A 15,876-nucleotide genomic window follows, 5' to 3' on the forward strand; every position below is an offset into this window, starting at 1 on the left:
TTCTAATATGATACAAAAATTTGTTAAATTTATTGATAAAAAAAATCATATTGCGTTCATATTGAAAAAAATGACTCCTACAAGATTCGTGTTGTGTCACTTTTTAAATTCGAGCAAACATTATTTATTATTATTTTTTATTTTAATTTCGACCCATTTTTTTAATTTTTTTGATCAATTATCATTTTCATCCCTAATTTATATATTATTCGTTTCATATTGTATCAACTCAAAAAAATCTATGTCGTGTTCGTGTTAATATATTCGTGTTGTGTGAAATTGGTATCGAATCAATTCATTTTGACACCCCATTAGATCATAAAATTGATTAAACGATCTTAATTTTAATATATTTTAATTAAGGATCACAATATGCTCCATTCAGTTTTTGACATTCGGTTAAATACCGAAAAATTCTAATTAAACTAAGAAATTGTATAATTTTAAAATTAAATCACCTTCCCGCTACACTTAATGTATATCTATAAAATATAGATATAACTTATAAAAGCATGATTAGCTTATCGTATAAAAATAATAAGTTTTTTTTATTAAATGTTAATTATTGATTTTTATAAATTTAACAATTATAATTTATTAGGTCATATTTATTAATTAATTATTAATTTTTAATAAACTATAATTATTATATTCACGAAATTAACCGATTTTGTTGTATAAGGGATTTATTATTCTCTTCTAAACGAGATAAGGATTTTTCTTACAGACTTGAAAAAGATGTGGGTTTATTTCTTTTTATTTTTATTTTTCTTCTTTTAGTGTGATCCACCGCGAAATTGTGTCTACAGCAGTTGGAGATAAAAAAATAGTAGTAACTCAGTTGGCACATGAGAGTTAAACAGGTGAAGGTGAGAGCATGTATTCGAATCTCTCCAGTACCACATTTGGGAGGAGTTTAAAGCATTAATCCTGAACTCGCCGGGAATCAAATTAGTTGAGAAACAATCAACCAATTAAAATATTTACAAATAAAGCCCTTTGTATAAACAATGTATGGTCTTTTTTTTGGTGAGGACAATGTACGGTCTTTATTGCCCAGCAACTTCACCTTTTTGGCTCCCCTCATTCCTTGGCTTGAATCAAATCTCAAGACAAAGAGGAACGACCCTGTTGGCGAAATGAAGAGTGTCACTTTTGGGATCATTTGCTGGGTTATCTGGTTAGATCGAAATAACCAAGTTTTCAATGGGACCTCCCCTACTCCTACCAACTCTCTTCTCCGCATCAAGAACTTAGTTAATGGGGTTGCTCAAGCTGATACCATGTTTAATGCTGCCAACCTGTCTGTTAACCCCAGGATTGAAGTTCTTATTAGATAAACTCCTGCACTCTCAATGGTAAAAGAATCGCTTGCAGAGGTTTTCTAAGGGATTGCTGCGACCCCTGGTTAGTGGGTTTCAAATAATATACTGGTCATGGTACGGAACTCCATTTTGGCTGAGCTTAGAGGAATGCATCTGGGGTTGGAGATAGCATGCGGAGAGGCCATAGACGCATTTGGTTGAAAGGGGACTCTACTTTGGCTATCCACTTGGCTAGAGAATGATGTACCCTCGATCAACCCTTCTTCCACGTTGTAGATTGACTTGCTTCCAGTGCTCCCATTTATGTTTGGACTCCATAGAATCAGAGATGCTTGAATTCCCACTTGATGAACGTAGTAGTTTAATTTTGAAAGACCAGTTGGGGGTTGCTATCCCCGGATTGGTTAGCAGCTAGTTTCATGTCTTTCTTTTCCTGTATCTTAATAAAAAAAAAACAAATCACTTTTCATTGGTGTTGTTAAACCGAACTCGGACATTGATCCGTTTAGGATACTGGGTTATTGGGTCACTAATCGGACCGATGGGTCATTAGTCGGACCGGTTGACCCGGATATATATAGATATATAAAAATATGAACTTATAAATTCAATTATATTCTCCATATCTAAAATGAGTTAAATAAGGTTCACTAAATAAGCTAAAAACATGAAGCATAAATAAACAAAAATACACGCTATTACTATGTCAATTTAAATTGTAACTCAGAATCCACATAAACATACATGTCAATGACATTGAAATCATATTTTTCAAATTCAACTACATTAAAATGACATATGTCACATTTTCTAATTTATTATTATCCAAATTGCTTTAGTATTGGAAACTAAAATTTTATGTCATTGCAAAAGAGTATACTAGTAAATAAAATTACAAAAAGTTTTTAAAATGAGTTCTACATTTTTTTCCGATAAGATGAAACAATTTTAGTTTTTTCATTTTTTTTTTTGTAAAATGCATTACCCGACTGGGTTAGCGGGACTCCGGGTCATCGGTTTTGACTGGGTTTGGCCAGTTTTGTCCGGATTTTGACCGGATCGATGCATAATCGGTCCAATGTTTGATCCGAACTGGTCTGGTGACTGATTCATCGGATTCCGGGTCGACCCGGCCGGGTCGGGCCAGGTTTTACAATAGTGCTTCTTAGCAGTGTTGCTAAAACCGATCCGAACATTGATCCGGTCGGGGTATTGGGTCACTGGGTCATTGGTCAGACCAATTGACCCGGATATATATAGATATATAAAAATATATATAAATATGAATATATAAATTTAATTATATTCTCCATATCTAAAATTAATTAAATAAGGTTCACTAAATAAGCTAAAAAACATGAAGCATAAATAAATAAAAATACATGCTATTACTACGTCAATTAAAATTGTAACTCAGAATCCCCATAAACATACCTCTCAATGACATTAAACTCATATTTTTCAAATTCAACTACATTAAAATGACATATGTCACATTCTTTAATTTATTATTACACAAATTGCTTCAGTATTAGAAACTAAAATTTGATGTCATTGTAGAAGAGTATATTAGCAAATAAAATTACAAAAAGTTTTTAAAATGAGTTCTACATATTTTTCTGATAAGATAAAACAATTTCAGTTTTTTGTTTTTGTTTTTTTTTTGTAAAATGCATGACACGACTGGGTTACCGGGACACCGGATCATCGATTTTGACTGGGTTTGGTCAGTTTTTTTTTCGGATTTTGACCGGATTTGACTGAGTCGATGCGTAACTGGTCCAATACTTGATTCGAACCAGTCTGATGACTGATTTACCGAATTCCGGGTCGATCCGACCGGGTAGGGCCGAGTTTTACAACACTACTTCTTAGATTATAGGGCCCGACTAATGTTTAAACTAATTATGCATTAATTTAGGCACAACTTACGAGAGTTTACAACGTGGTACACTACAAAAAAGACGGAGTCTAGGGACATTATCTTAACCACATTTAAATTTAATGTCGTAAAATCAATTTTTACTACGCACTTAATGTGGCAAAATAACTCCATTCACAGTAAATCTTTTCTTATTCTTGCTTATTTTGCTTCTCATTTATTTTCTTTTTCTTTTTCTTGTTATATTGTTTCTCTTCTCCCCTAAGCTTTTTTCCGTTCCTTTCTCCAAAATACGCCTCATCCAAAACCCTAATCACACTCTCCAATCCAATCCTCCACAGAACTACATCAGATTCCCCTTCGGCATCACCTTCAGAATCTCCCTCGCCAGATCCAGCGTCGTTCTTCCTCAATCATCCTCCACCTCAGAATTTGCACCGAGCTCCAAAAGAAGCTTCGCGACGCCAGGTCTCACATACCCTGCCGCCATGTGAAGCGCCGCCAGGCCGCCGTTGTTGTTGCGGTGGCCAGCATTCGGACGCACGGTTTCGAGCCTAGTCTGGCGACGAAGAGGAGCGCTGTTTTGCCGTCAGCGTCTACGGCGTCGACGTCGCGGCCGTCGACAGCTTCGATGAGGCGGTTAAGGGCGGACTCATCGACTTTCTTGGCGGCGGTCCACCATGGAGTCTTGTACTCGGCGAGGATGTCGTTGGCTATGAAGTCGTACATGAGCCAATGTGTCTTTGCTCGACTCTGCAGAGAATCGCGATGAAAGATTCAAGGATTTTTCATCCAAAAAGTTGAACAAGGCACAACATAATTAGTAAAACCTAATTTTTAATTGTTTCTTTTTTCCTTTTATTTTTCAGATTCAATTTCTCTTGTTGATTTTCTTCTCTATCGCCGAATCACAAACCAGAGCTTGAATGCAGCATTTACTTTCGTTTTTATTTTTAGAATTAAGTTATATATGATTATATTTAAGAGATGGAGATTTCTAAAAGTAAAATCTATAAATTGGTAACACTTTGAAATCAAACTTAATTTTGTTTGGCTTTTATTCTATGGTCTTCGCCCTAACAATGAAATAAAATAAAATAATTTCATTTTTTCGCTTTGTCATGATGTTCACAGTCATGGTAAGGGGCATTAGCCATTCATCAGGCACATTCATTCTCTCATGATGATGATTTTTATTTCTAGTTATATGTCATTGAATGTTATTTTTACATTGCTGCTATTATGAAAACATTGTTTTATACACTGCTTGGATCAGGATTTTAGTTTTCTTTTCACGACAAAGACTTGCCCAAAAGGTAAAATCCAAACACTTTAAAAATTAGCTGTTGAAGCCCACATTTATAAGATCATTAAGACTGTTAGCAAAGGGTGCATTTGAAAGCACCTTCTTTTTTGAACGAGAATATGACAATACAGATATTTAAATTTAAGTTGGCTTTAATAGTATGACAATGGAACTCTGTAGCTAGAGTTGCAACAGACTAGTGCATATCTGTTTCTATTATGTAGTCTCATATATAGGATTACCAATGATGTGGAGTATCCCACAGGCATAGTTACCCTTTTGTTTGGGTTATTCGCAACTTATCTAAATTATAGACTTCTTTGCCTATACATTTTAGTGGTAATCAAATGTTTAGCTTTACCTAAAATGATTTTTTTTTACTAGGTAATGATCAGATTTTGAAGGAATTTCTTAGTAATGCTGAAGCTGAAATGAGGTCTTTGGATCAACTTTATGCCAACGTGATATAAGTTTAGTTCTTTCCTTTTGAGGATACTTTGGTCATTAAATGGTGAATTCCATATATGATGAGGGATGTGTTTGAAATTCTGAACAGTTGGGGAATGCCAAAGCCCATTATGTGATGCGCCCGGTGCAGTTACGACTTTTGTCTGAAGTTTTTCTTTTTGACTAGTAGAAATAGTTCATTTCCTTTATATCATAATTTTTAAGAGGGTTTAATTACTTTATTTCTTTAGTAAATCAATATTTTTGAGTGCCAAAGATAACTTACATTAACTTATCTTGAGTCAGAACAAACCCACTAATACACACCATCTACCTGATTCAAATACATATAAGAAAATGCAGTTCTTTTCCAAAATTTGCCGTTTATTATTTTGATTTCACTTAGTTTTGGTGCTTTATCTGATATTTATTGACACTTTGGTCTTTTCTCCTGATACAGAGAAGAAAAGTGCAAGCGAAGCAACACAGAAGAAATTATTTTTACCAAAAAGGTAAAATTAATTATGACTAAGACTAACTAATAAGAACAAAATAAACAAAAATTTATATATGTCTTGCTTGTATACTTATGCTTAGGAATAAAAAAAATAATTTAGCCAAACATCAACACTTGCACATATACTCATATGAATCTAGGTTCTAATTTGAGAAGGACAGGTACATTTGAAGTTTAAATCCCAAGTTTAGAAAGCCACTTTTCTACAGGCCTTGGAAGGTACTCCTCGAGTCCTTGTAATATTTTCATTGATGGATTAATAAGCATCATCTATTATGAGAGTTGACACCCTTCTGAAAGCTTAAAATTACTAGTGTTATCTTAATATGATTTTGTGTAGATATTGTCTTTGGATAATATGAAATGCATCAACTTTGAGCAACAGCGACTCAGTATGGGGAAAAGTAGTTCTTGATGCTAAGAAAAGGGACTGCTTCCACAATGCTGATGATGATAAGGAGTTGGCTCAGGCTATTGAGGATGCTTTGCTTGAGCTTGAACTACTCGACGAATTCGAGACCCCATTTAAGAAACTCAGTCTAGGGAACAAGCCAGAGACAGGTGTTATTTCCTCCAGGTAATTGGTGTCATTACATTTACACTTCATATAAATATATAATATATCCATAAACTGAAGATCACAATCGAAAATGAAGTAAAATTAAGTAAGTTTTAACAATCATGAGAAGCATATTGAAGATGTTTGTTTGGTATCATTGCTAATTTGAGGAACTAATATTCCTATAAATGTGTAGCAGACATTTTATGAGGGAAAAGCAAATGAAGGGAAGGTGGCGATAAATGGGGAAAGATGAGTGACCTGAAGCTTTGATTACTGCTGAGACGGGTACCATGTTCCCTGAAAACAATGGCTATGTGGTTTGGGTTTCCTATGCTTTGGGTCCCTATTGGGGGTTTCAGCAAGGATGGATGAAGTGGCTGAGTGGGGTGATAGATAATGCTTTATACCCAGTTCTATTTCTTGATTCTCTGAAGTCAGGAATCCCTGCATTAGGTGGTGGCTTACCTAGAGTTGTTGCAACCTGGGGTCTGACAATACTTCTCACTTATTTGAACTATAGGGGTTTAACCATTGTGGGAGGGATTGCTGTTTGTTTAGTGATTTTCTCGCTCCTACCTTTTGTGGTTATGGGGTTGTTGGCAATTCCATACTTAGAACCTTCAAGATGGGCTGTGACAAACCTAAATGATGTTGACTGGAATTTGTATTTGAATACTCTATTTTGGAATCTTAATTATTGGGACTCCATAAGTACTCTTTCTGGAGAAGTGGAAAATCCAAAGAAAACTCTTCCAAAAGCTCTGTTTTTTGCTCTAATCCTAGTAGTTTTGAGTTACTTCTTTCCTCTTCTAATTGGTACGGGTGTTGTTCCCGTCAACCGTGAGTTGTGGACTGATGGGTACTTCTCAGATATTTAATACCGTGTTTAACTACAATAAATGCTGTTTTCGTTAAATTTCAGCAAGTAAAAAAGTAGCCACAATTTAGTGTGGCTATTTTTTTTTAAATTTTTTTAACTATTTTAGCCACATTCAAATCGTGCCAAATTTAACTTTAATTGTAGCTAAATATATGCTACCACACTGAATTAGAATGTGGCTAAGTAAAACAAATAATGTGGCTAAAATATTGCTACGCCATCATTAGCCACATTTATAAAAAGTGTGGTAGCTTCTGTTTGCCGCATTTTTTATGTGATTTAGCCACATTTCTGAATGTGGCTAAAGAGCAGTTTTTTTGTAGTGGTAGTTGAATAAATTTGGGCATCTTTTATGCTTCTTAGATTAATTAGGTGAGAAGAATTGTTCAAATATTTCAAGCTACCATGTTGGTTGCTGCTTAAATTTTTTGCAATATATATCCTTACAATATTGAGAAGAGTATAAAAGAAGCAACGTAGTAGTAATTACATTTTTTGTAGCTCGATATCATATCAATTTACAAATATGATTTGTTACTTTAGGAAAAAGAATATTATAGTCATTCAAAACTATTATGTCGAGTGACATATAAGTTTTGCATTGTTATGCCTAAAGCAAGTTCTTAATTACAATACACATGCAATAAGTGAGATAGCAAAAGACGGAGCGGGATTGAAAAAAAGGTAAAAGTTATCTTGCATATAGGTTTGATGCTTCTAAGATCTTTGTTTTTTTTCATATAAAAAGTTATTATTTTAGTTTATATGATTTAATTTTTTCTTGAAATTAATAGTAATAAAAATATTATTAATCTGGTATAACTTAGTTTATATATATACACACACAAGTTTTTTCATGATTATGAATATATTAATTAATCATGATATATTGCAATATTATTAAATTCGAACCGATTATTGACTTGGCTGAGATACTGAGTCAATAAACACTTATTCAACTAGTTAAACTAAATTTATACTAAATTATTATGTAATAAATATATTAAAAGATGCATTTTAACAAATAATTAAGTGTAGCCTAAATGTAATGCTACATTGTCCAGCCGTATGAACAAGGTTTGATTCCTCGTGGTTGTTATATGTCAAATATTTTATACAAATTTTCAAAATTAAACCGATTTAAGAAAAAAAATGGATACCAGTGAAATAAGGGTTAATCATCAATGTTTGAATCGGATCGGTTGATGGATCGGCCGATAATAGCTATTTAAAATGTTAAACTTTTAAAACAGGGCCAACATAGAATATAATGTTTGTGTAAAAATTATATACTAATCTTATATCAAAATCAAACTCATGAAAAGAGACTACACATATGCTAAAAAAAAATTATATTAAAACATGAAGTTTTTTCACGATTGCCGCCGATATTTGAGAATTGCTAGGTGGATCTCACTAAAAAAGAGTGAACCCTGAGTTTTTGTTTTTGTTTTAGTAAATCTTAAAAGTTTACCCAATAATAGATGGTATGGGAAAGAGTATGTTACTAGCCAGCATTATTTATATATTTCACTTATTTTATCTGTTTTAAAATAATTGTCCTTTAAAGTTTTTCACAACAATTAATCAATTCAATAAATATTTTAAAATTTGAAGAAATATAATTGCATTTGACCAAACTATATTTTTAATCTATTAATATTTTTTCTCCTTCCACTTATAAAAATAACATGAAATATATAAGGACAAAATAAATAAATAATGATTTTTTTTTTCAAATTGATAAGTAATTTGAAATAAATCAAGAATCATTTTAAAATTTATAAAAAACATCAAGTAATCAAAGCCAAATGAACAGGGAAATTTTCAAGACCTATGTAGTACATACATTTTTACTAAAATTGTAAATACATTAACTCATGTGACATTAAAAATAAAAAAGTGTGTAAAGAAAAAATAATTAAATAAATCATGTCTTTCTAATTCTAGTGAGTGTATCACTCACTCAACGATATTACAGAATGGTGAAAATTTATCTCAAATCAACATTTTGTCAGAATCCTTCTCAAGCTTAAAAAAGGATACGAAAATAGGAGACCGGGTAGTAAAAAAAAAATGTAAAATAAAAATAAAAATAGTGCACCATGTGGATCAATCATTTGATCTAGAGCATTCTACGGCCCAAAATGGCGGCCGTTCTTTGAATAGATTCTTTCTTCACATTAATTGGTTCCAACTTCCAAGTCCACCTTCTTTTCTGTTTGCATGAATCTTATTTCACACTTTCAACGCTCAGGACCATTAACGAGTGTTCGAAAAGTAGTTTATAATACATTTTCATTTTTTTTTTTTTTTTAAAAAGCTTATTTTAAAATTCCATGTACTTTGATGAGATCTGCTAGGGGAAGTTGTTGAAGTTTTCCATGGAGTTTTTTAGCTTCTTCATCAACTTAATTGTTGACCACAAAGGTGTGGATGTGGTCAAAGGAAGACTCGGGTCCACACCTGGGGAGGTTCATGGCATGGCCAGTCCCTCCATCTCTCTCAGCTCCTCCTTCACTACTTTCACGTCCTCAAAGAACTTCTTCAGGTTCACTTCTTTGCTGCCACTAGTCATCTTGATCTTCACATGGTGGCACTCTAATAAGACATTATGAATCAGAAAATAAGTTGTTCATTTTATTTTATGGATTCATCTTTTCTCATATTATATTTAGAGAAATTTTTTCTGTTGTACAAATATCACGTAGCAGAACCCACCAAATTTTTTAAAAAAAAAAACAAGGAATGAGAATTTCGATAAATGTACAGGAGAAAAATCTTCTTTTTTATATAAGGGGTTTACATTTGTCATTTAACATGACACAATAAATTTTCTTACACATATAATATTTTGTGGGGTCCACATTTTTTGAAGAAAAAAGAAAAAAAAAGAAAATTACGACACGCAAAACGAATCTCTATAACTTTATACAATCACTTTTCTTACAACATAACTCTTATAAAACCCTTTACGTAATATATATAAAAAAAATTAACCCTCTTTTATTAGATAATGATGTCTGTAGGTTTGGAAAGGGAAAATTATTATTATTATTATTTTTTTGGAAAGGGAAAGTTTTAGGTGAACTTATCCATCAAAATCCAATTATGCTCAATGCTACTTTTAAGCCTTGATTAAGTTATATATTATAAGGCGAGTTTAGTAAATAAACTTACACAACATATTATATTATTTTATTCTGTATTATATTTAATATGGCGTGTGAAAGGGATCCTAAATCTCATACTAGTAGTACTGTTCTTTTTTAGTGGCATTTGGTAGAGAAGATATTTTTTTTACTAAATAAATGTAATTATTAGTAATATGGTAGAAAAGTGAATTTAGTAAGAAAATTAAAAAAAAATTATTTGATTGACCAAAATTTTACGAGAAAAATAGTCACGTTCTCATTTAGCTGATTTTCTGCAAATACCTTATTTTACTGTTCAATCGTGTTTTTTTTTTCTCTTTGCATATGATTATGAAAGAACGAGAAAAAGAGAAACATTAAATTTTTTTTATATTTCTCCTATCAAACAAGGACAATATGAAATGCCATACTCAAATGAATGAAAATCTAAACAAAAAAATCCGATAAAACACTACCTCAAGGATCTTCCTATTTGAAACATTTAACTCCTGTAATTATGTATAATGAAATGAAAATTTTAAAAAACTGATGGGATAATTTGAAGTCTACATTTACTATAAGGGGGCGTTTGGTTGGGGTCTTTCCTCAATTTTCCTAGGCAACTGAGTGAAGGATTCCAGAATACATATGTTTGGTAGAAGAGATTCTCACAAAAAGGTGGTTATTCAAAATGCATAGCTTTCTCAATTTAAATGTAAAAGAACATGTTTCGGTACTGTTTGAAAAGCTATTTCGTACATGGGTTTTTGTAAAAACACGGGTAAACCACTGTTTGTGCTATTTTTTTGTAACCAATATACCCTTTCAAAAGTTAACATAGATGATACGATGGCAAACTTCGGTGTGTGGTCAGGAGCTTAGGGCGCAGTAGGTTCTCTTCCTTAGAGCACCTTCCTGCAAGTAGCGACTGAAAGAAAGCAAGGTGGTTGTCGGCAGAAGGTTTGCTTTCCATGACTATCGACCTCACCCAGCTTCTATTTGTTTATGGAATATGATCTGTTGATGATTCGTAAATCGTTTATCAAAATGAAAAACCCAAAGCTTATCTTCCACTCAGCTAGATTACTCTGTAGAGTTATGTTCATCCTCTTTATGTCCAAAGTTGTAAAAATATTAACAGGACAAAAAGGAAGAACGGAAAGAAGGTTATGACAAACCACCTCCATAGGAGTCAAACATGTTTCTTCTTGTAATAGTTCTTCACGGGTAAACATTAATTTCTGGCCTAAACCATTTTACAGGTTTTTAAATCAAAAGCTTTCCCTGTATCTTTAACCGTAGGGGCAATAGATCGAAAGGGGTTAGTCTAAAGTGGACAACTTTCTTCCCCACAAGGCTTATTCTCATGTAGATTATTTGGGTGCCTTTTATTTGAAATTTTTCATGAAGTATTTTTTGTTATCTATTTGAATTGAGAATTTTGTTCTACACATGCAGATCTTTGTGTTAATATATGATATGTGTGTTTTTGTATATATGAACTAGTAGGAGAATTCGTATTGTCAAATTTTTGGGTTAATAAAAATCCAATTAAAAATGAGACTGCTTGACCAATTATAGAGCTTTTTGTGAGATTATTCATTGTAATTTACGTTTGTATCTGCTCTACCGTTTTGCAAAGGAGTAACTCAGCAGAACCACATCAGTTGAAGCTCGTTCAGTCATATTTTTGGAGTTGTCCTGTCTGTTTCGGTACATGCTTGTGTTAGCTGCATCATACTTCTCCATCACTTGAAGTTCATTGTCCAGATCAAGTAAGTGATGTTAGCCGCATGTATATGTTATTTGTTGAACTCTTACGTAGAAGTTAAAATTTTAATTTTGTCATGTCCTATAATTGATCCATTTCTATAAAATATATTCATACGCTTATTTTATGGACCCTTGTGACATTCAACCTTTTTTAAAATGATTTGGATCGGTTTGGGTTTAGGGGAAGTAGGTGTTGAAAGTTATGTTAATAATATTAAAAATTTATGACGTTGTGATGATGTTGATGTTGGTGTTGAGAGAATGGCATTGGAGGAGGGTTTTGGTATACTGGGATTCCTTGGATGGGTCTCACAAAACCAAGTTCTTGGCTTAGGCTTTGGATATGTGGTTGTTGTTGTTGGTGGTGGTGGAAAAGTGGTTGGTTGTGGAAGTAAAAGGGATTGGTATTACTGTTTTGGAATGTGAAGGATGATGATGATAAGGAGTTGGTCGAGGTCATGATCAAAGCAAGTATCCTTTTTGGACATTGATGATGATGATGATAAGGAGTTGGGCTAGAGTCCAAACCTCTGTTCCAAAACCCCAAGTCCATGTCCGAATTCTGTTGTAGTACTTCTCCTGCAACTTGAAGTGGGTTTGCTGTTTGGAGGGCTGATTTGTCTTCAGGAGAAGTCTGGTTGTGCTGGGAATAGTTCCATCCTTGCCTATCACAAGCTTTCCCACAAACCAAACAAGTATGTGTATGTCATCCTGTTTTGGCTTCAGTTATGTAAATTTTCCTCCTACTAAGTTTTGTTTTGTGTTGTGCAATATATATATATATATATATATATATATATATATATATATATATATATATATAGGACAATAAATTTCAAGGCTTGGAAAACAAAAAAAATATTAGCATATTGAGATGGAGGGTTGGCTCAGTGAATGCAAGAGATAAGGGTAATTAATTAGAGTTTCTTAAAGGGTGTGATGGGGGTTTTAAGCATTCAATCAATTTTAAGTATTAGTTGCAGTGCATAGATTTGATTGTTTCTGTTGTCGACGGGTGGGGTAGGGTAGTGAGGGTGAGAAAGGGAGAAAGAGAATGACAAATGGAAATGGATAATAAGATAAGGAAGTGGAAAAGATATTAAAAAGGTTAATAAGTTAGGAACTTGTTTGGCTTTTAACAAATGTACTATCTTTTGTTCCCTTTTTTCCCCCTCTCTCTGATTTGTTTCGATTAAAAAAGGAAAATTAGAACATTCTCTGATTGCTTGAATTACTATCATGATATCATCTTTCCCTTACCATCTTGTTTTATATGTTTTAATTTTTTTTCAAATTACTCTGTGATGATTTGGCTAGGACAAAGAGTTAGCTTTGGTTTGTTAAGCTGAAATATGTGCAAACAGATCCCAACTTAGGTGATTCCACAATATTCTATAAATGGTTGATTTATTATTATGACTCTAGTTTAAAGGAGAATGTTTCCCTGTTATCAGGAACAACCAAACAATCAATAATGAACTGTTCATACTTTTTTTCCATACTTTGGAAACTTCTCTTGGTCTATTAAATTAAACTAATTTTATGTTTGTAAGACAATGCTTCAAATAGCACAGTATTTATGATGATGGATTACAGCATGCCAAATGAACTTTTTTGCATCGTAGTGGAAAATAAGTCAAAAAGGCTTGTATACAAAATGAAATAGCATGTGAGGGGAAAAGGTTCGAAATTGATATGAAGTTATTTAACTTCACTAGGTTAACTAGCATTTTTTTTTACAGGTCCTACATGAAAGCATGAGTTGTTAATTATATTTGACATGTTAACTTTGTCTTTTTCTATAAGTCGTAAATATTTTAGCGGTTTTGGGGTGTTTATGCTTATAGGGTTTACTCTTTATACGTCATATAAAATCTTAGAGATTATAAATAATTGTTTATATGTTTACATTTTGTTGCTTTAAAATAAAAGTCTTTTTTCAACTGTATGTATACTGACAAATAAAACATGAACTATTTTCTTTCAGATCTAAATGCTCTTGGTCGCCTTGTTATGTGCAGTCGGGAAATTATTGAAAAATAGTTGGATTATTAGATGTTATAACCAAAACTGCATTTTTACAAAAACAAGTCATTAAAAAATTAGGTTTATTTGTTTCTGAATTCTTTATTAACTTTATGCTTTTGATAGTCAATTGGATGTAAAGGTTGCGAACTTGATAATATAACAATGTTAATATTTAGAGAGATATAATATAACATTGTTAACTTATCTGCTTTTGAGAGTCATTGGATTTTAAATTCATTTTATTGATTTTAATATTAGAAGAATGTTCATTATCTGTTATTCGATGAGTAAGATATTTCTTTTTTTTGGTAATTACTTAACTTAAATTTTTTGTCCTTGACGTGTTAGATAATGGCCATCGACAATGGAATGGAGTTTAATGTCATACTCGTGCTCATTACTCATTTGGAGTTTTTTCATCAACTGACTAACATGTTTGTCAGTATATGTGCTGTTTTGTTACGCATTGCTGAAAACCGGAGAAATAGACGCAGGAGAGTGTCAGTAGACCATCGTGGGAGGGCTAGAGTAAGGGAAGTCAATTTCCTTAGGATTGTTCACATTAGTGACACGACGTGTATAGAGAATACAAGGATGGACAGGAGGTGTTTTCATAGCTTGTGTGGGTTGCTTAAAACTGTTGGTAAACTTCAACCGACGAGCCATATGGGTGTAGAGGAGATGGTTGCAATATTTCTTCACATATTGGCACATGATGTGAAGAACAGGATAATTAAAAGACAATTCATGAGATCGGGTGAAACCATTAGTAGACAGTTCTCTAATGTTTTGCTTGCAGTGTTACGTTGTCATGATGTTCTTCTAAAACGACCAGAGCCAATCATGGAAAACTCGACCGATGATAAGTGGAAATGGTTCAAGGTAATTTACTAGTCCACGTGACTCATAATTCATGCTATACATGTCCGTCACCAATCGTGTCTCCGTGTTACTAATATTATAAATTGAATTATAGAATTGTTTGGGAGCACTTGATGGGACACACATAAAGATTAACCCCTTACAGGGGGACAAGGCCAGATACCGGACTCGAAAGGGTGACATAGCAACTAATGTTTTAGGGGTTTGTTCTCAAGATGGTCAGTTTATTTTCGTCTTGCCTGGTTGGGAGGGATCAGCTGCAGATTCTAGGGTTCTAAGAGATGTCATAAGTCGTCCAGACGGTATGAAGGTTCCTAAAGGTATGCACTATGACTCATATATTGCCATGATAATTTATTGTGGGTCATTTATTTTACTTACTGTATTACATGTTTTGATATAAGTTAACTGTAACTTGTGATGTAGGATACTATTACCTAGGTGATGCTGGTTACATGAATGGGGAAGGTTTCCTTACGCCATATAGAGGACAACGATATCATCTTAGTGAATGGAGGCACGGTGCCCAACCAAGGACAGCCCAAGAATTTTTTAATATGAAACATTCCTCTGCAAGAAATGTCATTGAACGTTGCTTCGGGATGCTTAAGGGGCGGTGGGCTATTGTCCGATCGAAGTCCTTTTATCCCGTTAAAACTCAATGCAGGATTATTAGTGCATGTTGTTTGCTTCATAACCACATTCGGAGAGAGATGGCAGTGGATCCATTGGACGATGAAGAAGTTGATATGTAACACGTTGATGATAACATGGGAGCACTTGATTTGATCACTCATGTTGAGTCATCTAATGCATGGACATTGCGCAGGGATCAAATGGCACATGACATGTTTAACACCTGGAGGAATCATGTTTGAATTTCATGTAGAGATGAACCAATCATTTTGCATTTTGTTTTTTGTTTCCACTGTACCGTTATGTACACTTCATGCTATTTGCGTTTATGTTGTAATATGAAGACTTTGACAAACATATTGGGCGTGTATTGAACTTAATGATTTAACGTTTGTTTATGTTAAGGGGTGTTTACGCAATTGCAGTGTTACTTATGTAAATCGTGTTAATGTTATGGCAGAACACTATTGACATGGTTAGTGAAATGATTTTGAAACTGTTTAT

General features: G+C 33.2%; 2 protein-coding genes across 2 annotated transcripts; both read left to right on the forward strand.

The window, feature by feature from the left end:
* The first annotated feature begins 6,329 nt into the window (after positions 1 to 6,329).
* On the forward strand, positions 6,330 to 6,917 carry LOC133306190 (probable polyamine transporter At1g31830). Its single transcript, XM_061506470.1, has one exon. It carries the CDS (start codon positions 6,330 to 6,332, stop codon positions 6,915 to 6,917), a length of 588 nt encoding a protein of 195 aa, XP_061362454.1.
* Positions 6,918 to 14,205: 7,288 nt separating this feature from the next.
* Positions 14,206 to 15,491, forward strand: LOC133306191 (protein ALP1-like). The gene is made up of 3 exons (XM_061506471.1): positions 14,206 to 14,736; positions 14,831 to 15,056; positions 15,163 to 15,491. The coding sequence occupies exons 1-3, from the start codon at positions 14,206 to 14,208 to the stop codon at positions 15,489 to 15,491; spliced, it is 1,086 nt and encodes a 361-aa protein (XP_061362455.1).
* The last annotated feature ends 385 nt before the right edge of the window (positions 15,492 to 15,876 follow it).

The sequence above is a fragment of the Gastrolobium bilobum genome, unplaced genomic scaffold, assembly GCF_033153095.1.
Source record: "Gastrolobium bilobum isolate Gb01-03AN ecotype WA unplaced genomic scaffold, APGP_CSIRO_Gbil_v1 utg6649, whole genome shotgun sequence".
Classification (NCBI taxonomy): Eukaryota; Viridiplantae; Streptophyta; class Magnoliopsida; order Fabales; family Fabaceae; genus Gastrolobium; species Gastrolobium bilobum.

Excerpts from the sequence above, each read along its gene's own strand:
- LOC133306191 (XM_061506471.1), top strand. The coding sequence starts at position 14,206 with ATGGCCATCGACAATGGAATGGAGTTTAATGTCATACTCGTGCTCATT. Across the intron at positions 14,737-14,830 it reads ATAAGTGGAAATGGTTCAAG|AATTGTTTGGGAGCACTTGA; the intron begins GTAATTTACTAG and ends ATTGAATTATAG. Across the intron at positions 15,057-15,162 it reads CGGTATGAAGGTTCCTAAAG|GATACTATTACCTAGGTGAT; the intron begins GTATGCACTATG and ends CTTGTGATGTAG.
- LOC133306190 (XM_061506470.1), top strand. The coding sequence starts at position 6,330 with ATGTTCCCTGAAAACAATGGCTATGTGGTTTGGGTTTCCTATGCTTTG.